The 24,387-nt window shown below is 54.8% G+C and overlaps 1 protein-coding gene across 1 annotated transcript; it reads right to left on the bottom strand.

Annotated features, from left to right (window-relative positions):
• Window positions 1–346: 346 nt before the first annotated feature.
• On the bottom strand, window positions 347–23,311 carry KIF9 (kinesin family member 9). The gene is made up of 20 exons (XM_086466651.1): window positions 23,216–23,311; window positions 22,476–22,641; window positions 22,246–22,352; window positions 21,277–21,501; window positions 19,583–19,666; window positions 19,369–19,461; window positions 18,559–18,706; window positions 17,656–17,720; window positions 16,546–16,623; window positions 15,135–15,203; window positions 14,583–14,687; window positions 13,115–13,170; window positions 11,989–12,079; window positions 11,542–11,666; window positions 10,098–10,280; window positions 8,099–8,307; window positions 6,388–6,567; window positions 3,378–3,493; window positions 1,041–1,145; window positions 347–454 (listed from the first exon to the last, which is right to left on the bottom strand). The coding sequence occupies exons 1-20, from the start codon at window positions 23,309–23,311 to the stop codon at window positions 347–349; spliced, it is 2,409 nt and encodes an 802-aa protein (XP_086322777.1).
• Between the last annotated feature and the right edge of the window lie 1,076 nt (window positions 23,312–24,387).

Raw genomic sequence — 24,387 nt, forward strand, 5'->3', positions numbered from 1 at the left:
CGTCAAGAAGCAGCCTGGGAGGCCGTCGGTCTGCGGCACCGGGCGGGAGGGCGGCAGAAGCCGCCCCGGTTGGCCCCAACGCGCCTCTCTGTCGTGACGCTGCGTTTTCCAGAGACGCCCAGAGAAACAAGCGTCGCTGTTTGAACTCCCTGGCTGGCATCCTGTCTAAACAGCGGGGTTGATTACCAGTAACTGTCGGTCTAGCTGCACAAAAGTGGGGTGGTTTGGGTTTTTTTGTTTGTTTGTTTGTTTATTTTTGATAAATCTATCGTGGACACGAACGCAAGGCACTTTCTGAAGCGACGCTGCTTATGGAACGTCGGGTTTCAGGCTGAGCCCGGCTCTGCTACGTGACGTGCAGGAATGACACGGGTTTACTCTTCCCAGCGGCTGTGATGAGCCCGGGTTTCTTCTGCATTTGCTCGAGGGACGACATGGTTCTGGTGTACGAGCGCTGGCAACGAAGAACCAAAAAGGATCATTAACCTGAGCAGAATTCTCACCTCTAAAGGCATTTTTCCTGCCAAAACAAAACACGTTCCCAATTGGTGCTGGGAAAAGCTGCCCAAATAAGCCCCGTCACGCCAGCGATGCTCTGCCAGGGGCAGACCCCAGCAGGCTCCAAGGAGGGCACGAGAAGCCCTGGGAAATTCTCCCCCTGAGGTGGTTTTGAGATTTATTTTTTTTTCCTTAAAAACGCTTGCTGATGTGGTTGGGCAGCCCCGTTACTCGTCAACACCTCAACTTTTTGAAGCTCAGCACCTCGGTGGCATCTTACGGTGAGCCCTTGCCAGGAGGGAACGAGACGGGAGAAGCACCGAGATGGGTTTTTAGCAGAAGACCAGCACGGGATGGGGCCTTGACATCAGCCAGAGCCAAGGAACCTCTCAAAGCGCTTAGTTGTGCTGCAGAACCAAACCCAGCATCTTTCAAGAGCCAAAAGGGCACTCGTCCTGCGCCCCACCTGGCAGCGAGGGGCAGGATCGCCCTCTCCACGCCCACCGGCAGGGGTAGGTGGGACCGGGCCCAGCCGAGATTACCTTTTGATCGGTCTTCATTTTCGCCTTGTAGAAGGAGACCGAAGCTGGGCAGGCTGGCAGCGTCGTCTCCTGCATCTGCTCGAACCTCTCCTGCTCGTCTTCCTCCTGCCAGCAGAGAGACAGACCCCGCGCCGGGTGAGGAACACACGGCTGGAGACACAGAGGTCACCCAAACCCCTCTGCCGCATTGAACACCGATTCATCGGCCTCTCCGAAGCGAGAGGCGCCCCCTTCCCACGCCTTGGGTGAGCAGGTTTGGGCAGGACTTTGGGCAAAATCCATCTGGAAACGTAAAGCCCCAAAGGGAGCTCCCTCGGTTGTCTTCTCACAGCCATGCTCTGCCTGTAACTACCCACAGGACCATCTCCCTTCCACTGCAAGGTCATCAGCCTCAAGGAAGCCTGAGCTTCAGCGTGGTCCCCCCTGAGCCCAGCTCGCTGATGGCCATGCCCACGCTTCTCCAGGGGATCGTCTGGAAGGCATAAGCGCGCTGAAGAGGGATGTGGGTTGAATGGAAGTATGGTTTTTTTAAGGCATCGGCTCGTGTATAATGTTTTCATGCCAGATTTGAGGATAGCTCTAGCAGATTCTGAGGTCACCTTCTGGGGCGGTTCATGAGCAGCCTGGAGAAGGTGACGGGGAAATCCTGGTGTGATAAAAGGCAGGTGGCCAAACCAAATCTAGCCAAGAGCAAAAGAAGCGCGCCCTGGGTTAGACCAATAGATGAAGAGCCAGTCTGGAAACGGTTCTAAGCAGGAAACAAACCTCCAGAGGTGGTTGTCTCCCAGACCGGTGTGGCCCAGCAACGCTGACTAGGAAGCTGCAGTGAACTGCCCAGTGAAGGGAACGAGAGGAGCAACCAGCACTGGGACACCGTTCACCCTCCGCCCCAAGGTTTCTGCCTGTAGCATCAACAACTTGCTGCGAAGCACAGCCACAAGGGTGCCTCCTTCATCTCTGGGGTTCTAACTGGTGTGAGGGCAAGAAATCCAGGGCTGGAAACCATTAAGGGAGTTTCTGTGAATACTTGGAGTAACTCGGGTTAGTAAAAGTGACTAGTGATGGATTTCCTCTTTGCCCCAAAGAGTGACATCCCGGACCCGTGCAGTCAGTCAAGGTTTTCCTGTTGACCTCGTTAGGCTTTATCCAGAGGGGTTTGGGTTGGGGTTTTGGGTTTGTTTGTGGTTTGTTGGGGTTTTTTTCCTCTTTCCTGTCCAGGTCTGTATCTGTATCTGAAATCTTCCACAGTCTGGTAGATCACGACACGCTCTTTAAAAGTAAACCGATGACACTTATTTTTTTTCCCCTCTCATCATGTTTGTTACTCATACCCTCAAGGGAACTACTTCAGTAGGATGGGGAGGACCTGTCTCCCATCAGCTTTAAAAGTAAAGAAAACGCTCCACTGAGATTTATAGTCAAAATAATCAGACACCTGGAGAGAAAAGAGTTCCTTTTCTGTTTTCCTTCTAAAAAGCTTTTCTGTTTCCCTTCTAAAGCCCAAAGCCATCCCGTCCCCCGCACCACGCTGGCTAGAAATGGGGCTGTACGTTTAGGAAAGGGGTCACACAGCTCACACCCCACTTACTCCCTTTCCCAAACACCTGCAGGTGGCCCCCCCGGCTCCTGATGGGGGTGGGCTCCTGGGAGAGATGGACCTAGGACCTGTCCCCCCCCGAGCTGTTCTCTGCCATCTGCAGCGGGAGGGGAGATGTGTTACACCTAGAGCCAAAGGGCTGACTCCCCCTCGCAGCCAGGGTGGGGTCCCCCTCCTTGCTGTGCGTCACTTCGTGAGGTCAGCCTGCGCGGAGGCACCGTCGCCACGTTCCTACGTCTGATATTTAACAACGAAGGACCAAACTGGGAATGACGTCAGAGGAGAATAACGCAAAGAAACCGTCTGGTAAACGAGGAGCTGAAGCGAAATGTGCTTCAGGAGCGACAAAAGACCCCGGGTACCCCAAAGCGGTGGTTTCTAAACAGAGGGCTGGCCCAGTACCGGTTGCCACAACACGAACCACCACAGTTTAGCCGTAAGGATCACACGAGCCTCCCAGCCGCCACTCGCACCTCCAGGCAGTTTGCCCGATTCCTGATAGTCAGCAGAGGACTGGGTCGTGTCCTCTTTTCGCCTCTTCACGGCGAAGCTAATGCGAAAGCAAGATGTCTCTCCAGAGAGCTGCTCCCTGCAGGGGAGCACTTCAACGCCAGCCACCCTGCTGAGGGAGAGGAGCAGAGCTGCCCTGCCCTCCTCCTCCCGCGGGCTGAGTTGTGCCCTCATTGCCACGCCACGGGTGGCTATCAAGGAGAAGCAGCAGAGCTGCCGGGACAACTCACCAGGCACATGACTCTGTTTATGGGAATCATTCCGGGTCTGATGTTGCCACCAGGCTTCAGAGCTTCCCGCACATCCTTGGGGATAAGGAAGGACTCGCTGTACCAGATCTCGAACTCTGCAAAGCAAAGCGGGGGGGGGGGGGCAATAAACAGGGCTGTAACGACCGAAGAGACGAGGGTGGGCTGCTTCTGGCTCCCTGCCCGCGGATCAGACGGGACCTCGGTGCTCGTCAGCTCTCAGATGGGACCTCAGCACTCCTCAGCTCTCAGATGGGACCTCAGAACTCCTCAGCTCTCAGATGGGACCTCAGCATTCCTCAGCTCTCAGATGGGACCTCAGCACTCCTCAGCTCTCAGATGGGACCTCAGAACTCCTCAGCTCTCAGATGGGACCTTAGCATTCCTCAGCTCTCAGATGGGACCTCAGCACTCCTCAGCTCTCAGATGGGACCTCAGCACTCCTCAGCTCTCAGATGGGACCTCAGCATTCCTCAGCTCTCAGATGGGACCTCAGCATTCCTCAGCTCTCAGATGGGACCTCAGCACTCCTCAGCTCTCAGATGGGACCTCAGCATTCCTCAGCTCTCAGATGGGACCTCAGCACTCCTCAGCTCTCAGATGGGACCTCAGCACTCCTCAGCTCTCAGATGGGACCTCAGCATTCCTCAGCTCTCAGATGGGACCTCAGCATTCCTCAGCTCTCAGATGGGACCTCAGCACTCCTCAGCTCTCAGATGGGACCTCAGAACTCCTCAGCTCTCAGATGGGACCTCAGAACTCTTCAGCTCTCAGATGGGACCTCAGCACTCCTCAGCTCTCAGATGGGACCTCAGAACTCTTCAGCTCTCAGATGGGACCTCAGCACTCCTCAGCTCTCAGATGGGACCTCAGAACTCCTCAGCTCTCAGATGGGACCTCAGAACTCCACGCTCTTGAGTTCCAAACTATTAGAAAAGTGAGTTAAAAAGGACAGGACTGGACTGAGGCAGGCGGCTGGGACGTGGTGACAGGCCTTTGGGGACAGTCCCCTCTTGGGTTCGTGCACCCCGAGAGGTGGCTGGCCACGAGATGGGATTGCTCCTGCAGCCCGGAGTCGGGGAGCCACCCAGTTTGGAAGTAGCCCTTTGGAGTGGTCAGAGCGTTTGGGGGGTCAGGCATCAATTCCGAATGCTGGAGGAGCACAACCGCTTCCCACCCTGTAGGAACACGCAGCAGGCGCTGCGGGGCGGCAGCAATTCTGTCCCTGTTGTTCTGTCCTTCCTAACACCGGGTATTTCCATTCCTCTGGCACGTTTCCCCACGGAGTGGGAGAGCCCACAGCCCCCAAAGGCGGCCGGTGCTGCCCAGGAGGGACCCCAGGAAGGATAAACAAGGTTAAACACTGTGGACATGATGCAACAGCACCGACTTTTCACCCCGGTTTGAGCTCGGAGATGACCTCTTCGCTCTGGGGTGACCCAGATATCGAGCGAGTCCCTGCCTGCATGTTTAAACAAACAGCAAACAGCCGGAGCACCCAAAAAATGCCAAACCCAGACCCGATGCAAACCAGTGGCAAAGTCTCTGCACGATTCTGATTTGGCCCTGTCTGTCTGCTGGAACAGGCCACGCATTCCTTTCAGCGTGGGACGCGCTGAGGGATCCGAGTTGTGCTCCGGTTGGTTGAAAATAAAGCGTGGCCACGGGTGCAACATCCCCACGTTTGGGGCTGTGGCATTTGTACGCCTACTGTCTGCCGTCACGTTGTTATAATCAGGTCTGGATTTTGAAGAGCTAATTACTTTTCATTGATAATTAATTGCTTTTATTGAACAACTGACGTCTGGTATTTAATTATCCCCCGATGGGATCCGTTGACAGGGGGGTCAGAACTGCCCAACCCCTCCCTGAGGCTCAGAGCCAGCAGCTGCTGCCGGACGGAGATGGGCAAAGCCAGAGCTGCTGCGGGGGGCAAGGGGGCAGAGCAGAGCAGGGGGGCAGGAGACAGGGACAGGGGGGACGGGGTACATTCTCAGCAAGTTCTCTGCTCTGGGGGGGTGGAACCACAGAAACCGGGAGGGAGGGGGCTGGGAAGACCCTCCCCTCCTCCCCTCCTGATCTGCAGATCAGAGATCTCGATCAGTGAAACAATCAAGGATTCTATTCGTGTAGGAGCATTCGTGAAGTGAGTTAATAGGGTGGAGCAATCCGTGTGGAAGTCGGCATTGACAGCGGGCAGAACCCGCCGGCTGAGGTTAAAATAGGTTAAAGATCACGACCTGGCAGAAAAAGGGTAGAAAATGCTGAGGTTTTGCTGTCACCCTGCAGCCCGTCAGGAGGAGCCCCCCCCCGTGCTCCCAGCGCTGCCGTGCAGCAGTGCCGGCGTCTCTGCCGGGGGGTGGGGGACTTCGGGGTGAGGGCGACCCTCCGTCCACACCGTGGGACAAACCTGGGGAGGCAGCAGGACTGCGCTCCTGTCACCACGGCCCCAAACCGAGCAGCTCGCAGCGGAGCGCGCCGCGGCGTAGCAGGGATCACCCTGTGACCCATCCGCACGAGGGTGCTGCTCGTGAAGAACGCGCGAAAAGGAGCGAGCTCGGCTTCCTGCCACGCTGGAACCTGAATCTCACCGGGGTGCAGAGGAGACATCGGTAGTCCAGAGGCAAAGCCCTGGCCCCGTGCCGTTCCTTAGCCCCCATCTCTGTTAAATGAAAGGAAGGGTGAGACCCAGGGCCATCCGTGGGGGCATTATTGTCAGCCCAACTGTGCAGGGCTCTTGCCTACAGCACCGCGTCTAGCGGCGTGACCACGGAGCAGTATGTCGTCATCTGCGCGTCAGAATCCGCGGCAGTTCAGTGTTATGTCAAAAACCCCACCCAGTCATCAATAAAAAACCCATCAAGTCTGGAAGGCAACAAGAAAAACGACAACAGAGGATGGACATGGCTTATCTGCAACACGCCTGTGAAGTGCTCCAGTACCGAGCTGCCACCAAGCAGCCCAGCTAAACCGTTCAGAAACTGCCCAGTACCTGAGAGGAGCTTGTTCCGGCACTGGTCCACCAGTTGCTGGCAGTACTGGATTTCTGCCTTCAGGTCCTGCAGTTCAGCATAACTAGACCTGTACTCTTCCTTCAGGTCTTTCAGCTTCATGATGAGTAAAAACTCCTTCTCATCAATTATGATCTGTCCTTTCTCATCAACATACTCTCCTGGAGGGTAAGGAAAGGAAACGAAGGTTTCTCGTGAGGGTGGAGAGGGACAAAGAACAGTCATTATACTTCGAACCGCACGGTAGTTACGCAGTTACACTGAGGTTAGCCACACAACTGACATTTCTTTAGACATGCTTTCTACAAGTATGGTGTTGGAGTGGTGTGGGGCAGAAATCAGTGCTGAACTCCTGAACCCGCTCAGATATCCGTCCTCCCCAAACTGGGACACGTGCAGATGAAGAGGAGGGACCGGGCTCCGCAGAAAGACCCCCACGTGGCAGCTGGATGGAGGGTTATCACTCAGGGCTTTCATGGCTCCTGCTGAAAAACTCCCTGGGCAGAGTTTTGGAGACAACAGACCGGTCAGCCCTTTGGGAGACAGTTAAGACAATGCTACTTCCCTACGACAAACATCTCATGTTCTTGGTTTCCCTCACATCAGCCTGTTCCTGCAGTTTCCACAATAAACCACCAACAGTTGGTAGACGGCATCATAAAAAGCAAAGGCCCCAAAGAAGCAAGGAGCCCAAGAAAAGACAGAGCCTCACTTCACAATACGGATTCAAGGTGGTTTGCTCATCGTTGAGCCAGAAGAGCTTTCCATCTTGCGGGACCGGACCCTACAGGAAAAGGCCCCTTGCTAAGCATGGTCACCAAAGCCTCTCTATAGGAAGAGAAGTGGAAACCAGCAGAGCAGCATTCACCCTGGGTCTGACTCTCCGGCCCTCATTCAGTAGCCAGGGCCTGCCTGCTGGTGACCATTCTCCTTCACTCTTGTTGCCTCTTATTCCCCACTAATTGCCTGGCAAGGCTGTAGTTTCACAGAACTGAGCTGTTTCGCCGGCCTTCCTGCACGCAAGGACCGCCACTGCTACTTCCCCACCACCACGCTCTCGACCACTCTGCCATGAAAGCCACTTGTTTCAGATTTCTCTCCTTGCCCAGAGGCGTTTCTTCTCCGCTCCTCTGCGGAACGCCGCAGCACCAACTCTCGGGAGCTCTGCTGCAGGGAGCACGAAACCCAACGCACGTCCTCGTCTCCCCCAGGCGCGTCCCCACCTAACAAACACCTCGCTGCAGCGAAGTCGGAAGGCATCACCCCGTTTTTTCCCTCTCGTACCGCGCCGTTTGGGATTGTGACTTTCACAAACCGGACCCTAACCTAGATGAAACCAAGCTGTAGGAGATGCAGCACATCCCCACCGCAGCAAGGGGCAAGCTGGCGCCCCGTGATTTCCGCACGCCGCCCGACCCGTCAAAGCGCGGGGCGAGGAACCGACCTGCCTGCAGCTCACCGCGCCAGCCTACAGCCCCAGTAGCACGCCTCCGCGAGGCCGAAGCGCAGAGGACTCAGGTGGAGGACTACAGGTGGCCAAACCACAAGGCCGGCTGCAGAGCTAGGGCATAAAGCCAGGCCTGCCCCACCACCTTGGCAAGCTGCAGTGGCGGCCTCACCACCAGAACCGCTTCGAAACCAGCGGCTCCCCTCTTCCGTCAGCTTCTCACTGGCTCGGTGACGGCGACTTACCCTGCTGCCACCGCTCCTGCTTCTGAGCCTCCAGAGCCTTTTTGACGCCCTCCATCTCACGCTTGATGGAGTTGATCCTCTGCGCCACCGCGCTGCTTCTCTTCTTCCTGGCCAGGAGGATGCTTTTGTTCTCTTTAAAGATCCGGCTGAGCTCGCTTCCGCACTCCTCCTTGAACTGCTCAAATGCCACCGGCTTGGACGGAGGGGAGCTGCGGGAGAAGGCACAGAAAACACACGCAGACGTGGGGAGGTTTGTTCCTCCTGCCCTGCAGCGTGACACAGTCCCTGGGAGCGGCCGTAGCTGAGGTTTGTGGACGGTATTTCAAGGGGCCCTTTGGGGATGTCGCCGTGCCAGCTGCGCCCTGGCACCGTCCCCGTGCCAGCCCGCTTTCCCCCAGTACCACTCCCCAAAGAAAGAGTTATTGACATAGAAACCACATTCCTCAGGAGATGCCTCGGAACTGAGGCTTCCCTGGAAAGCAGATCTTTAACGGTCTGAATTTTCAGAAACAAATAATGAATACTGTTACTCCCCATTGTTCAACACAAATGCCTTTGCTCTTTCCTCACTGGGTTCCCAGCGCAGACCAGTCACCTCTGCCAAGCAAACCCCACAGCTGCAGGCGTTGGCCGGCCCTACAGCACTGCAGCCCCTGGCTTTTAGGTCTTGCCTATTTAGAAAGGCTGAATTCAGAGTGGCACGTGTCAATCCTGACTTTTCTATGAAATGGCTTTGATGCAAACGTGCCCTCACGAACACCAGCTCTCGCTTCAAACCACGCGGGGCAAAAGGAGACCGTCACACTCCCCCGGGTGCTGCTCTGTGCTGTGGAAGGTCATTCTCGGCGAGCAGGCTGGTTCTGGTGGCAGAAGGTGGCTACAAATCTCCACAGTCCTCAGCCCCCAGCGATCAAAACAAAGCGCTGACTACTGCCTTCCCCTTCCTGACCCCTCCAAGGCATTTTTCGAACTCCTCAAAGGTGCTTTCCGCGCCAAACTGCTGGCATAAGCGCCGTAAACAACAGCCACTGGGCAGACTGCCACAGCTCCAGCATTGACAGCCAGCTACCAAGCTGCTTTAAGCACTCTGGGCAGCTGCGGCAGCAGCAGCAGCCTTCCCTGCCAGCCACAGGACGACTAAAACGTGTGCAGAGGGCAGGGAGGAATGGGAGAACGTCTTAAGGTGCTTCAGGAGTGGATTCTCCTTCCCTGCGACGCTCTCTCTGGGCGGCAGGAACGAGGACCTGTCACTTACAGGCAGCAGAGGTGCTCACAATACTTCGGAGCTGCCTCGCTTGCAGCTTGAGAGCTGGCAGCAAGAAAAGATGGTGGGTAATGGGAAAAGTGGTGCCCAGACTGGTTTGGGGGGGGGGGGGGGGCTTGGCTGAGCTCTGGTGGGTGGACCAGCCTCACGCTGTCGAGCAGAGCCTCCTGGAAAGAGCCCTCCGGGTCGGTACCCTCAGCATTATTTACCCCATCCACTCCATTCAGAGTGAAAAGCGACTCCGTGCTGCCCTCCCACGCTAAATTCTTGTCGCGGTACGAGCCGATGACCGGCGCGTTGCTGCCTTTTTGGCCATTCTCCGCTCTTCTGTCTCGCTATGGCACCTCCTGCCGTGATCTCACGCGGCTGTTGACCCATTTTCAGGACCGCAGGGGGGTTCGTGGCTGGACACAGGGTCTCTCTGCGCTTTTACGACAAACCAAAGAGCGAAGAGTGCTGCAGTTCCCTGAGGCTTCACATTTAAGAGAGCAGCTGATCAGGACAGAGCTCAGAGCAGATGGAGAAGATGACCTCCACCCACATACGTGGGTACACAGGGTGTCCATACAACCATTATCACCCTACAACGTATTTCTGCATCCAAGCAATGAAGATCTCGGAGTCTCTCCCCTTTGCTTCGAAGCAGGCAGTTGTACCAGGGGAACACAACGCAACCGCTCTGGTGTAAACCACCCTCCGGCAAAGGGGATATACTCCCTCACAGGGCAAGCTTACCTGGGCCGCTGGGAATCCTCCACGGGGGCTGGCTTTGGCAGCTCTGCATCACTATTTGCTGTATCCTGGTTCTTCGCTCCCTCTTTCACATCCAGATCCTTGGTGGAAGTTATTACCTGACTTTTTGATGGTAAAAACCCATCCAGATCTCTCCCAGAAAGGGAGCTCCCGGTTCCTTCCTTCCTGACAGGGGCAAAAAAAATGAATCAGATGAATTAATTTCTTCATCATACGAAGCTGGAGCCCAGACGTGCCGCAGGTGCTAGCTTTGCTGATTCAAATGCAGCAGGCTGACGTTGCAGTGAAACAACGACCAACAAGAACAAGATCAGCCTTGTTCTCACGACTCCTTACTTTCTCGAGGAGAGGGACTGCCTTGTGTCACAAATACTAGGGAACACAGCCCAGAAGGACCTCAAGGGCAACAGTCCCACCCCGTCTAGATGGAGGCGCACCGGCAGGCAGGGTAATCCTCTACCTTCAGAGGAACCTACAAACCAAATCCCCTAGGATTTGATCTAACGCCACATCTGAATCGAGCCCAGCTCTCCGTTCTTCTCCACCAGCTCACCTCCGCAGACGCCACCAGCCTCGGCTGCAGGGGATAGCGTGACTTGAGAGAGAGACGGAAAAGCGCTTGCCAAATCTCCTGCCATCTCCCTAAAAAAAGAACGGCACAGAGGACTCCCCCGTGTCATGAGGATGCTGAAGCCTTGGGGGTTCCCCTCCTCTCTTACAGAAGGACTTTGGGGAAACGTCGGGGAGGAACCAAGCAGATGCTCTCGGCCACAGAAACAGTTGTAGAAACTGCCAAAGCAGGGACCTCGCTTCTGTGAACTGAAGGACCTTTCTCTGCTCAGCACTGGCTGCCGCTGGTTCCTCCTTCCCTCTCCAAATCTCCTTATCTGCTCCTCTGTCTGCTGTCCCTTCCTCCCTCTCCGCTTAGCAGATCTCCTTCTACCTAACCCTTTCAGGAAAAAACGGCAGGTTGAACATTTCTGCCGCCATCGCAGGACCGTTCCCCCGCCCGCGTGTTCAACTCTCCACCTCCTGGCACAGGCTGCCCCCGGCTGTGCTGGCTGCAAGCGCTTCAGCTCAAAGCCTCTCCACCCTCTGCGTCCACAGCTCACGCCCTTGGTCTCGGCTCATCCCTAACAGACCCACAGACAAACCGACCGCAGTAAATCTGTGGTCTAAGGCAGCAGGTCTGCCCTACCACGGGCTGCGCCTCCCAGCCACCCACGTTCCACCAACATCCTCCTGATGGCGTGGCTGGTGGCCATAAGGACACCACAAACACTTCCAGCACTTCCTTGAGGAAACACACCCATTAAGCCAGCGTCGTCTCTGCCTTCCTCCACGGGCTGCCCAGCAGGCCTTGACCAGACCTGGTCGCTGCGACGTTACCAGAGAAAAGGGAGAGCTGTCCGGCTACTAAACTCACTTGGGCTGCTCATTGCTCTTCCTGGATTTCTTCTTCCCACCATGCCTGGATGAAAAAGGAGCGGTCCCAGTCCCAAAAGCCTCCTCTTCCCGCACTAAATGGCCATCCACATCAACCACAGCTGCCTGCAAAGGGGAAGAAATAAAACGTGGACCAGGAGGCTTTAGACCTGTAGCTGCCTCGACCACGAAGGCTATACAGCCCCTGCCCAGCAGCTCTTCCATCCTGTTGTACGACCTCATCTGGAAATCTGGATGCACCACCAAGTATTTCAGGGAAACACATCTCTAAGGACGAAGTGGAAACTAAACTAGGGCCAAAATCACCCTCAAATTCATATGCTGAATGTTTCAGCCACTTAGGGGGAGAAGAACTTGGGTCTGGTGTCACAGACATAAAAGCCCCAGACAAGATGGGTTCTGGGCCAGGCTCAAGCGCAGGCATTACCTTCTGAACAGCAGCAACAGCAGCAAAGTCATTTTTGTCTATCAGGGCGTACTTGCTTCGCAATCTGGCCTCCACTTCGTGCTCCTGTTGACTAGGAGAGAAAACAGCCCCTTACCGTTACGTTCGAGGAGGACAATTTCACATGTCAAAACCCACGCCCGCTGTTTCACAACAATAAAAGGAGTCCCAAGTTAAAAAAAATAATAGGAGGGCAAAATTTTACCAGGAAACCCATTTTGGTCCTGGGTCCCAGCAAAGCTTGGCTGCCCAGTCGCACGACATCCCACCGACATTCGTGTTCACACAAGTTTCACGAGGGCGGGCAGATTTTCTACAGCGATATCCCAACGACGCTGTTGGGAGCAGCAACCTCTGCTGCCTGCCCGGACCACCGCTGCAAGGTGGAGCAGGAGGGGGTGGGTTGCCCAAACACCCTTGTTCCTCTTTGTTCCCTTCTGTTTCATGACATAGAAGCTGCTCGTCCTCATTTTTAGGATTTTTTCCAGCCTGTCGTTCACCTTCCGTCCTTCAGCCTAAAACACAACTTTCATCCTCCACTGGTGATATTTTCAAAGCGCCACTTTCACGCCTTCTGCCACCCCAGCCCACACATCAGAGCGAGCCTCCCTGGGAAGAGCCGCCGAGCCGCCTTATCACGCTCCTCCAAATCGCTTTATGACCTTCCTTTGCCACGAGCTCTATAAAAAAAAAGTCAGTCTGATGATTTTTAGATGCTGACGTGGTGAGGCCACTTCATACCAGCTCATCCTACCGGGTCTGAGGGGTTTTTTTGATCTGTTTGCAGCCTGCCTTGCACCACGGAGATGTGCTCCACGACTGGGGATGCTGCACAGTTTACGCTCGGTGACGGTGGATTTGCCAAGCAGACTTTCCAACCAGGGAGGTTCACCACCAAGAGTCCTCGCACGGGACTTACGAGGAAGGTTAGAGGCAAGAGTCTTCTTGTGCAAAAGCCAGCAGAATTTGCCCAGAATTGTGTTTTCGGTTACAAGCTATTCCCTGTCGTTCAGGGAATTCTTCAGCGATGTCATGGTGTGGTATCACAGCCAAAAGCTCGGTGGCATTTCTAAACCTTACTGAGACACATCAGCCTTGGAGATCTTACCTTACAATCAGTTTGAACTGCTTAAACACCTCCTGGATTTGCCTGACGTTCACTATCTGAGGAAGAGATGTAGAAGTGAAGATACAGGTGAGCATTTCTACGCCGAGGTCGGCTGCACTGAGCCGACTCCCTTCAGATTGTGAGGGCTCTGCTCCGCCCTCGCTGCGTGCCCACACTCGGGGAGAGTTGCCTTTACCCCGCACTTGGGTTCAGGCTGGAGGTGGACCCAGGGCTCGCTCTGAGGGGATTTTTAGAGAGAGGAACCCGATAGACTCTGGTCAATGCCGTGGGGCGCACAGCCACCGTGGTCATGAATTAGTTCCTGGACTTTTAGAGGTGACAAACAGACGGCACCTGCCGACCTTGCGGGCCATGCTGCTCCTTCTCGCTCCTCTGCTGCCCCAGACTGCCCGAGCACTCGGAGCTGCCAAGTCCCCTCACCCACGATAACTAATCCGTGCCGCCGAGCCGCGCTGCTCTCTCCGTTTCGGAGATGCCGAGCAGAGGCACGGACAGACAAGTCCCGGGCAGGCTGCAGCTGAGCAGAGAGCTGCGCTCAGCTCTCCCGAGGGCCAACAGGCTGACCCGAGCGACGAAACGCACCGTCTCTGCTCTCAACCCCCTCTCTACAGGACTTCGCAGTGCCACTGTGGACATCCCGCCCTGCGTGAAACTCCTCAGGCCTCCGCCGCCTTCCCTGCTCCACGCCCACCCACGTCGCGCGGTGCAGGTAGAACGCACCTTCACGTAAGCCCTTACTCTGCTCCACTCCTGCCCGCTGGAGGGAGAAAACGGGCCTGGGAGGAGATAACGACCACACGAAATGAGAGGGAGTCCCTCAAGCGTTTCGTTTCAACCAAAGGGTTATCGAACTGGTTGGAAAACAGCCTTCCAGCCGCTTCCGCGCCGTTGTCGCTGCGGCTTCTGCTCGCAACCAAACAAAACTTGACCGTAACTCCGAGGGGGCGTTTACAACCTTCATTTTCTCACATTTTGTTCGCTGTCCTGTTTGGGTCCCCCCCGCCCCCAGCAGTATTTGTGCACGCAGGACTTTTTTTGCTGTTTCTTTTCGCAATCGCTTTGCAGCCAGCGGGTAGTTTCAAGTTGAGAAACCCTGCCCTAACGAAGCCGTCTCTAAGAGACTGGACGTATTTTGGCAAGACGGCGAGCAAAGATTCAGTTTGACGTGGTCAGGGCAAAATTTCGACATTAATTCTTGAAAGAAATTCCACAGAAACCAATGCAAAGGGTTTCAGGAGGGAGGAAAAAGCTCCTCAAGCTTCTAAAAAAGCAAAAATGGAATGAAAACAAGGAGAGAGTCTTTAACACGCAAAAACAAAAATTAAATTGCAATTCTGCAGTGCTTTGGGGGTTAAAGACGGCCCCTTCAGAAGACATTGGCTTCTGTCTTGGAGTAAAATGGGATGGAATCAGTATTTAAGTCCTTCTCCACCAGAAAGCTACTTACATCAATTTCATCAATGGCTCCTTTTAGGTATTTATGGACTTGGGACTTAATCTCTGCTACCTGGGTGTCAGTCAGAGGGTCGTAAGTCACCACAGAACGATTTACCTAAGGAAAAGGCGAACAACGGAGTATCAGGGAATTACAAACAGCTAAGCAAGTTCTTACTAGTCTGGCAAACACCTGACATTGCCCTGCTGTGCCCAGGGAAGCCTTATCTTTAATTTCGGATTGCGACTTCTCATCATTTGAGTCGACAGGACAGGGGACCTGGGAGCACGCTGAAAGCACCGCGTTCCCCTTCACATTTGACCCACAGAAGAGGAGGGCTTCCAGACTCTGAAAAAACCATCTGCAGTGGTTGGGGACTGAAGCTATCACGGAATGTCCCTGCGTGGGATCGTCAGAGCTTTGCCTAAAGCCCAAAAGGCAGTGCTGGAAGCAGAAGGAGGAATCGTCTCGGTGGATGCCGAGTTCTCCGACCCTACTGCAACGCACAGACCGCGACAAAGCCTCGCCCAGGTCCCGCCTAAGGCGCTGCAGCCTGTTCCTTACCAAGCTGTCCTGCAGGGCCAGCTCCTGCTTCAGCAGAGCGATCTCCTTCTCCAAAGCCTTCACCGTCCCCTAGCAGGAAAACACAAGGGTCAGCAGATGACTCGTGTTGTCGGGGAAAAAAAAAACGGCTGAAAAGCAGCAGGAAAACGGGCGGCTGGAGAAGGTCGCAGCTGCGCACCAGCTCCCCCGGGGTTCGCTGTCAGGTTGGCATCAGCGAAGCCATGAGTCTGGAAGTGGCTTTGCCTTTGATCAGCTTCCAGCAAGACAGCTTGCGTCCCGGGTGGGCTGCCTGCAGAGCCAGCCTACGCCACCGAGCGAAGGGCCACCTGGTTGTTCATCTGATGCTTTCCTGGTCTGGTACGGTGGGGCCACCAAGTCCCGGGCTACAGGATATTATCTCGAAAGCAAAGAAGCGTGCAGGTTTCCACTCCGACCCTTGGGAGCTCTGACATGAACTTTTAACAGAGGAGGGAGTCTCCTGTGGTGTATCTGACTGAATTTCTCCATAACGTGGAGTATCTTCAAGCGTTCACTATCTAGAACGTGTTTCCAGAAAGGCCTGGGTACGCAAAGCTCCTCGGGATTCAGGGAGAACCAAATCCTGAGCTGGTTTTTAAGCGACCTGTTGAGCACCAAAGCACAACGGCTTCCTGAAACCCTCCTCTTTCGGCTGCTCTTTTCCACCCCACACCTCTCACCAGAAACGAAAGGGACTGAGGAGGGAAAGCCCGTTGTGTCGCACAGCTCCTTCTGGCAGCTGTTGGAGGAAACTCCCCAGCTGCCTCTCTGCTCGCCAGTGAGACCGGAGCATGAAATCCAGCCGGGCTCTCACCCACCCCACGTGTGATAATGCTCAACTTGTCCTTCAGGCCGTCAGTAATTCACAGAGCCCGTACTGCTGCCGGCTGCTCCGGCTGTGAAAGCGCACTCAGGACACCTAAAAGACGACGATCTCTTTCTTTAAATCATTTCCTTGCTTAACTAAGTTTTGTAATTGTGGCAAAAACGTTACTGGCAGCAACGGAGCGAACGCTGCGCAAAGCTGCGGGCAGGACTGGAGGTGATCTCCCCACGTAGTGGGGGAATAGGCCACCACGGGACATCTCTGTCACGAGGTGAACCTGATCAGAAAAGTGAAGGAGACCTACACAGGCAGCTGAAAGAATTACCACGTCTCAGGGAAGATGTGACTGTACCCCCTCGTATATTGGAAGGAACTGTAATGAAATACCAATGAAGAAAGTTTCATACTCATCCATTTTATCATCTCCCTCAATTTAGCAAGTGTCAGCTCAGCTGAAGAGTGGAAAGTCATTACACTACTAACTTTCCTCTGGTTTTTATGGTTGTTATCCTAAATATTAATGAACCTGAGAAAATACACCTTCTTCCATCCCCCACCTCTACACACCTCACGGTCACGGGTCTCATTGAGGACCGGCTCGGTTGTGATCCATTTCATTCTGGTAGCAAACCGAAGAGAAGACAACTGAAAAACACGGGTTTTAGGTAACTGAAAGAGATGCCGGCAAGGATGTCACGTCCACAACCAGATCCCAGAGCACAGAGATACAAAAGCTCGTTAGCTGCAGGGAGCAGGACAGGCCGGCTCGTTCCAGGAGCGTATCTGCTAGCGCTCGCTGGCTTCGGCGTGATTCCAGGTGATGTCTTTGTCTTTTCTCTTCCGCCTGGGCACAGAGCTGTGATCTCAAAAACACCCGCTCCCGTTCCTGATCAAAATAACATTTACATCCTGAAAACGCCAAACCACACATCAACGGCCTTCAAGCTCAACTCCTGCAATTGGGGCATCTGGGGAGTAAGCCCCCGCAGCCTGAAAATCCTGCTCTGGAGGCAAAGCGTGGCGGCTCCTCGGTAAGATTACACATTTCTAGATGCTATTGGAACACCAGGAGATGATAAGAACAGGTCTGCCTTGAAGACATCTGCACCACAGATGTCCATGCTCCCGTTGGTTTTGCTACATCCAACCCCCCCCCCCCAGCAAAGAGCGAAGGGATCCCCTCCTCTGTCTTACAGAGGTGCTTCAGCCGATCCAGTTCACGCAGCGAGACTTTCCCCAGTTGCGTTATTTCACAGGTTAAACACCCTCCCCGAGGGGAGGTTACTCCTGATTCCCGAACCAGCAGAAAGCCAGCTCAGCCCTGGTGTGACCCGGTGCGATTCCACCCACCGCCCTACGGGAGGGACCCTTCAAACGCGGCCGCAGGGCCGACCCAGCGATAACAATTAACACCATCCAGCGTGTGCTTGGATTTTAGCTGCTTGTGCCTGCTGGCAGGCTCCCATTCCCCTCCCCGCCCCCATCCAGTTAGCGCTCCTCTGCATCCCCAAGCAGCTTGGCGAGGGCCATCGGTTTTCTGAGCCCTCGAGATAAGACGAGCTGTCCGATGAGCCTGAGGAACTGGGCAGGCTGTTGCTCTGCGACGCCCGCCACAGCCCTCCAGAGCCACAGCAGGAGGAAGAAGACTTCAGTTCTGCAGAAATCCGTTCAACTTACAGTCTCTTCCACGTGCACGGCTTCCCCGCAGATATTTGCCACGAGGACGGTGTTGCAGTTTCCCCCTGGGAAAGATTAAAAAAAAAAAAAAGGAGGCAAATAATATAATTTGGGTTTTTTTGGTTGTTTCCTTTTTGGGAATGTATTTATTACGTGCTGACTACAATAGAGAAAAAGCAGCAGCAAAGAACAGCCAGTTTGTAGCTGTCCCTCTGACGTCCCCATGGGCACAGAAACGCAGTGGGCACAGAATGACTGAAGAACAAAGGCAAAACGTGTTTCTCGCGCGGTGACGACGCCGTAAGGAGACGGGAAAACAAACTGTGAAAGCCTGAAACCAGGAAAACCGGAGCAGAGGGTTTTAAAAGCCCTTGGCCTACATCTAATAGCGGGGAACCTGGCAGGACATAGCCCCTGCCTTTCCTGAAAGGGCTCGTGCTCGGAATGCCTCACACGTCACCCTCATTTCTGGTGCCTTCGGTCACTCCACACGAACACCCGCAGCCTCCTCCCAGCTGCTCTCTCCTCCCGTGTCCCCAGGCGCCTTCCAGGAGCGTAAGCCTCCCCTGGGGGTTCACGATGAACCACAGCTTTGGGTTTATCACCTGCATCCTGGTGCTAAAGCAGGAGGATCTGAAAAGGCTTGTAACATGCTGAGGTTTGGGGTTGTTTTTTTTTTAAGTATTCCAGCTAAGGTTTTGTGAACTTCTACTGCCTTGATCAGCGTGGGCTTCGCACTGCCTCCTGCGCCTGCTGTGATGTTGGATGAGGAAAACCAGGCACCCTTTGTACAACGATGAGCTCCACGTGTTTGTATGTTCTGGCCTTAGGCCTTAGCACGCTCGCTGAACCGACCCCGTTTTCTAGGAACTCTCTGGGGCTGCCGTAAGCCCCAGCTCTCACCTAGCGAGTCCTTGAGGACGTGAGTGAGCTTGCTCTGCCGGAAGGGGATGTGGTCCCTCTTCGGATCAGCCAGGGCAATGACGATTTGCTCAAGGAACGACAGAGACTTGTTGATGTACGTGGCTTCTTTCAGCACCTGCCCCTCAGACTGTAACGAAGATCAAAAGGCAAAGCTTCCACGTGCTGCCGGCCGAGGAGAACGTATTCCTGACAGAGGGTACCGCTCTGCTTGGCTGTCGGGGTAAGGAGCTAACTCAGACCCAATGAATCCATGAGCTAGAGATTTCTGCTGTCTGAAAACAAGTTTTCACAGACCTCAGGGTTTCGTTACAAGTCTACCAGGACCGCTGGCTTTACCTTCCCAAAGGGTAAAGGACGTATTTGTCACAGGGCTGATGCAATTTCTGTTCTGACCCACACAGAACGTCACACGGGACCTGAGGAGGTTTCAGTCGTCGAGCCCTGGTGCTCTGCGCTTCAACAGTCTGCCTGCTGTGACCCGAAGTGGGGGGGGGTTGCACTGTCACTCATGGAATGAAGAGGAAAACCAAGAGTTTCTCTGAGAAATGATAGACTGGGATTAACTAACTGAGCCTGCGGCAGGTCGGGAGGCACGTGCAGGACGGGAGTCACACGCACGTGGGCTGAGAAAGGATACCCAGCAGCTGCCAACCACCGAGCACCCTCTGAGGAGTCAGTGTGACTTACGGTGTGTCACAGGCCGAATTCTGTGGTGGGGAAAACCCGTCATTTCACCCCCGCCGTGTTGATTACTGGAGCCTTCACTGAAATATTTCATCCATTACTTACTCCGGTCTTGCTCAGTCTCTCCGAGCCTGCCAGGTCTATTAAGTTGATTTTAGAGTTCACACATTTGGCCTCTGAGAGAAGTCTGAAACGAGACTGAGGGAGCAAAGAACATAAACTGTACTTAACAGCAGGCAACACTGAAATACAGTAAAACCCGGACACGTAAAGATCCTCAGCACTTTGAGTCCCCTAGCAAAGCTGCCGGAGCTCTTACCTCGATATAAATAGTAAAGATGCAATGGGACCTGGATGAATTCTTGTTCAGGGCGTGCTCTGCTATCACTCTGTTGGTCTCGCCCTGCAAATGAAGTCACAATTCAAGACAGTGTCTTGTTTTACTCCTGCATTGGCAAAATAAAGGGAAATCGGAGATCCACGCCGCTAAATAAGCAGAGGAGCAGTCAGGCAAACCTCGTTAGAGGCAACACCTCCCCGGCTGCTTCAGGTTCTTGATGACCAGAAAACCAAAGAGCTCCCCGAGCTTCAAACGTTGTAGAAAACTCACACATCTACGATAGCCACAGCTTTGCAACGCCTGAGTATAGGCAGAGAAGGCCACACCAAAAAGGGACGTTGCAAGTGCTCGTGAGGAGCGCTGGGCTGCCAGCACCGGGCTGGCGAGGGCGGAGAGGAGACGGAGGGAGGCTCCATGGCACGGAAACGCCCTTGTCAGCGGGTTTCACAGCCGACTGCTCGGCTCGAAGAACAACGACCCTTCAGAACTGCAAGGTCAGCGCCTGGCTCCACACGAGGGAGCGTAAATCGAAGAGCAAGAAGGAAGATGAAGCTCTTGAGGCAAAGACTATCGGCCCCACTCCGCCAGTGAAGAGTCACAGCGTGCTGGGAAGCCTCCTCGACGCCTGGAGCCGTCTCTGTGAACCTCGAAGCACAGGCAGAACTCATCCTTAGAGCTCAGCTAAGGACCCGAACGGATCCCCAGGCGTCCCTTGCGCTTCTTCTGCCAACAGACCTCAAGTTAAGCTGCAATAGCGTCACCCTTCTACTCTTTAAAGAGAAAATGGGAGCTCCTGCGAAGCACAGGGCCTAGCTCTGGACACCACAGCCCCATCATTAAAGATTTAAAGCTCCTGGTAAGATTCCTGCATACAGAACCAATTATTGTTCATTCATGTTTTCCTCACGAACCAAAGCACCCACGAGTAAAAGAAAGGTGCAGACATAAGTAAGCAACTCCCTTCACAAAGCTGACCCACTGCGTGAAGGGCCCTGCCGTAAAATCTGATGAATGGCACCCGTGCCCCGGCCGTCCCAGACTGTCTGCCCCGGGTGTCACCGGTAAGACTCTTTCCTTGGAGCACTGACAGAGCTAGGAGAGATCTGCAGGAAGAAATTCCAGTGTAGGCCAGCTGGTGGGTCTAAAAGGATCCCAAATGTCGTACACTTTGTACCAGGTCACTCTCTGACACCCTTTTGTGACAACCAGGGTGAGGACAACAAGATTTTTTTGCCTGTCTGGGATCTCGGTCTGCTGAAGGGGCCAGCGAGGTGGCTGGGATTTCAGCCAAGCCTTTCGAACTGGAGGCAGATGCTGTGGTTGCCTTCGCTATGCTGGTGCTGCTGGGAACCTCCAAGGCTCCTGGGCTCTGGGGTCTCACCTCAGCACACCTCCTCCGTCACCTGGCTTGCTCCGGCGGGCACTAAACACAGGGTTTCTGCATGGAGATCTTCCAGGATCTCTGTGCCACGGGCGTTTTCCTCGCAAGAACACGGGCTCCAAAGAGTCACCAGTTCTTCCACCCACAATAAAGAGAACCAAGAGGGTTCAACCTCCCTCCAGCCGTCCTGACCACCCACCTCCTGCTTTACCGCCTCCTCCCTCAGCTACGCCAATAATAACGACAATCAGATGAAAAAAAAACCCCAAATCTCCACTTGTTTTTTTCTTGCCTCAAAAAGGAGATTGAGAGCGTCCTCCTCGTGGCTAACCGCGTGCACAGACAAGCCCTTCACGTAAACACCCTGCGGGCAATCCACTACCGCCATCGGCGCGGCGGCGGGCCCGGGGCTCGTCACGGCGGAGAGCAGATCCACCAAGGTCTCGTTGTAGATCTCCAGGTAGGATATTCGGACAGCGACGAAGGGATCGACGGAACGTGCAGCTGCTCGGAAGACCTACGCAAAGACAAAGAGCCTGTCCGTGGAGGTGACTAGTTCACAGGCAGGATTATCGGCTATTCCTGGCTGTCCAGAGCAGCAATTTATGACTTTCTGAGCGGCTACGAGCGCGCTGGGTGCGCGCGGCTAATTCGGCGCGGCGGCCTGAGGGCTGACAGGGTGAAGTCAAGTTTTAATCCGCTTTGGCAGACGGATTGGTTCTGCAGACACCGCCTTGGAAGGCCTGCTTACAGCTGGGAAGCAGCCAGTACCTCAGGCGAGCTAGGAGAATCCCACAGGAGCGACGCTGCCAACGACGAGAAGGGGTAGCTACGGAATTTGTTTCGGGTCGTAGGCGCACGTCAGCCCCACACCCCGCGTGCTCATCATCTTCGTGGGAGCGGGGAGGGTTCGGCGGCGTCGCCGCCTGCAGGTAAGCGGGGCTGCCCCCTCAGAGCAGGGGGAAAGGTCGGGACAGGGATGATGTGTCTACACATCAGCAGTGGCTCAAGCCAACACCATCCCAGCGCTCGGGAACGTCACGGTGCAGCAAAACCGAGGCAGCTCTGTCTTACAGGCGCCTTTGTTTCTTTAATGATCATCCCTCAGGTAAAACGAAGAACAAACTAAACAAACGACTGGTGGAGACCACCCCAAAACAGATTCATCACGTTGAAGCACTTTGTGAGTATCAGCCAGAGGGGATACGCGAGCTGTGCTTGTTATTGCTCCCCGGCTCCTTCCTGCCCAGCCCCCTAGTACCTGCTGTAGGGCTCGGGGTATGATCCCTCGATGCTGGTACTCGGCGGTCGCTCCCGTCATGGTGTAGGTTTTCCCGGCCCCCGTTTGCCCGTAGCACATGATCGTGCCTAGAAAAGATTCAAAAAAAAAAAAGGAAAAGACTCAAGTCAGGAAGGAACCTCTGCCTTTCTCCAACGCAAGGATCTCAGACCAAATCTCCGCTTCTCCTCCAAGGAAGAGCCACCAATTACCGTTATAGCCCACCAAAGCTTCCGACACCAACTTCTCAGCCACGGTCTCGTACGCCAGCTCCTGGGAGGTGTGGTGGAGGACGCCGTCCAGCCTAAAGGACCAGTCGGTCTGCCTGTTATTCACGACTCCCTTCTTGGCGTCTCTTTTGATGCATATATCTATGCTCTGAAACGCCAAAAAAAGGAGGAGATGACTTCACCAGCCATGAAGAGTTTCAGCAGTTGTTGTCTGGGGAAAAAAACCACCCACCCAGGGCCTGGAGGGAAGGAGAAGATAACGGTGGTGTTTTGCTGCCCCTAATTTCTGGTGATGGAGACGCTAAACCGAGGGAATGTGGCCGAGCTCATCTGTTCACCTCTCAGCGACGGGTCGGATCTTGCGTCCCCGGGAAATTATTCATTAAGCAAGAGGAGGTGAAGGGAGGGACTTGCCCAAGGGAGGACAGAAATAGGCTGTACCACAGGGAGAGCTCTCGGGTTGGAATCGTGGTTCCCCCTGGGAATGCCTCACGGATCAGTCAGGTCCCAGCCCTCTCGGGGGTTTTCTCCAGTGGCCGTACCACCAGAAGCCCGTTTTCCAGAGTTACGCTCGCCGACACAAAACCAGGAGCCACTGTCGGCGTGGAGAACGGCGAGCAGGACCAAAAAAGTCGCGCGTGGCCTTAAGGAACGGAAGAATTCTGCATTTCTGGGGCAAAACCGAAATCAAACCCCAAACCTTTCCAGCTCTTTCGCTCTACCTTGTTGTCTGGCCCAAACTTGATCATATCTTGCGCAAAATCAGCTGTTGGCTTGACTCGCACGAACGTGTGGACTCTCTTCTCTACTGCATCCATGCTAGCTAGAGAGGGAAGAAGAAAAATCAGCAACGTTGCACTCCCTAAAACGAAATGTCACGTCACTTGTCACGAAAGGCAAGCTACAGAGCGGCCTAGTTCAAAAATAAAGCGTTGGCAAACGTGCCGCGGCGGTTTCTCGTCTTTATGAGAAGCAGCTGGGGGCAAAGAGTGGCTGAACCTTCTTTCCAGCATCGTTCTGCTCAGCAAACGGAGCGGGTAAGAAGAGGAGGGTCTTCCTGATCGTGATTTCCTCCCGTGTCTCAGGCAGCGTTCGGCAAAAACTGGTTGTTTTCTCCCAGTTTTCTCCCCCTCAGCCTCGCAAAGCGAAATCATTGCAGGAATCCGGGACGGATTTGCTTTTGTCTGGTGTTTTCTGCGCGCGGAGGCAGGGGCAGCCTCCTGCCTCGTGGCGTCAGGTCACCCCGACCGGAGTTTCCAGTTTCTGAGGCTTCGAGGAAGAGGGTGAAACCCAGCCCACGGGAGCTCAGCGGTGCTGCGAAGGGCCGCGCAGCCCAGCGGTACGCTCTGAGCAGCGACCACCTTCTGTCCAGGCTGTGTTTAAGAGGCATTTCGCGTGTCCTTGTCACCCCTTCCTGGCACCAACAGGCAAAACCACTTCAAAATTCCCAATGAAGACCCGCTCTTAAGGTTTCCGGCAGGAAAAAAGGCACGTGCCTGGCGACAACCGGGGAAATTCTTGCGCTGCCCTCGGTCGCTGCGAACTCAGTAAGGGGCCGTCAGCACTGAATCCACCCAGCTGGACACCAAATCCCAGTCCTGCCCCAGGCCATCTGCACGCCCAGGGCTACCTCTGCCCTGGAGGAGGAGAACAGGGGGAAGAGAAGAGCCCCCCAAATTACCTTCTGCCTTCCCAGACGAGTGCAAACCAATCAGAGAGCGCGGGACACGAGGCGGTGGGTGCCTAGGAGAGGAGAGAAGAAGCGGGAGGAGGGCATGAGGATGGGCAGGATAACGGGGAGCACAGGGAATGCCATGGACAGCCGTGCCCAGAGCCCTGCTTGCTGGGGACAAGGGCAAAGGAGGGTGAGCTGGGAGGGGGCTGGGGTGGAGGG

The sequence above is a fragment of the Leptosomus discolor genome, chromosome 6 (genome assembly GCF_034619465.1).
Source record: "Leptosomus discolor isolate bLepDis1 chromosome 6, bLepDis1.hap2, whole genome shotgun sequence".
NCBI classification, from domain to species: domain Eukaryota; kingdom Metazoa; phylum Chordata; class Aves; order Leptosomiformes; family Leptosomidae; genus Leptosomus; species Leptosomus discolor.

Bases quoted from the DNA above. Each gene is read 5' to 3' on its own strand.
- KIF9 (XM_086466651.1), bottom strand. From the start codon at position 23,311: ATGGATGCAGTAGAGAAGAGAGTCCACACGTTCGTGCGAGTCAAGCCA. The intron at 19,462-19,582 runs GTAAGAGCTCCG...TTGCTCCCTCAG, and splicing joins TCTTTACTATTTATATCGAG to TCTCGTTTCAGACTTCTCTC. The intron at 12,080-13,114 runs GTAAGATCTCCA...TTTCTCTCCTAG, and splicing joins CAGTTCAAACTGATTGTAAG to TCAACAGGAGCACGAAGTGG.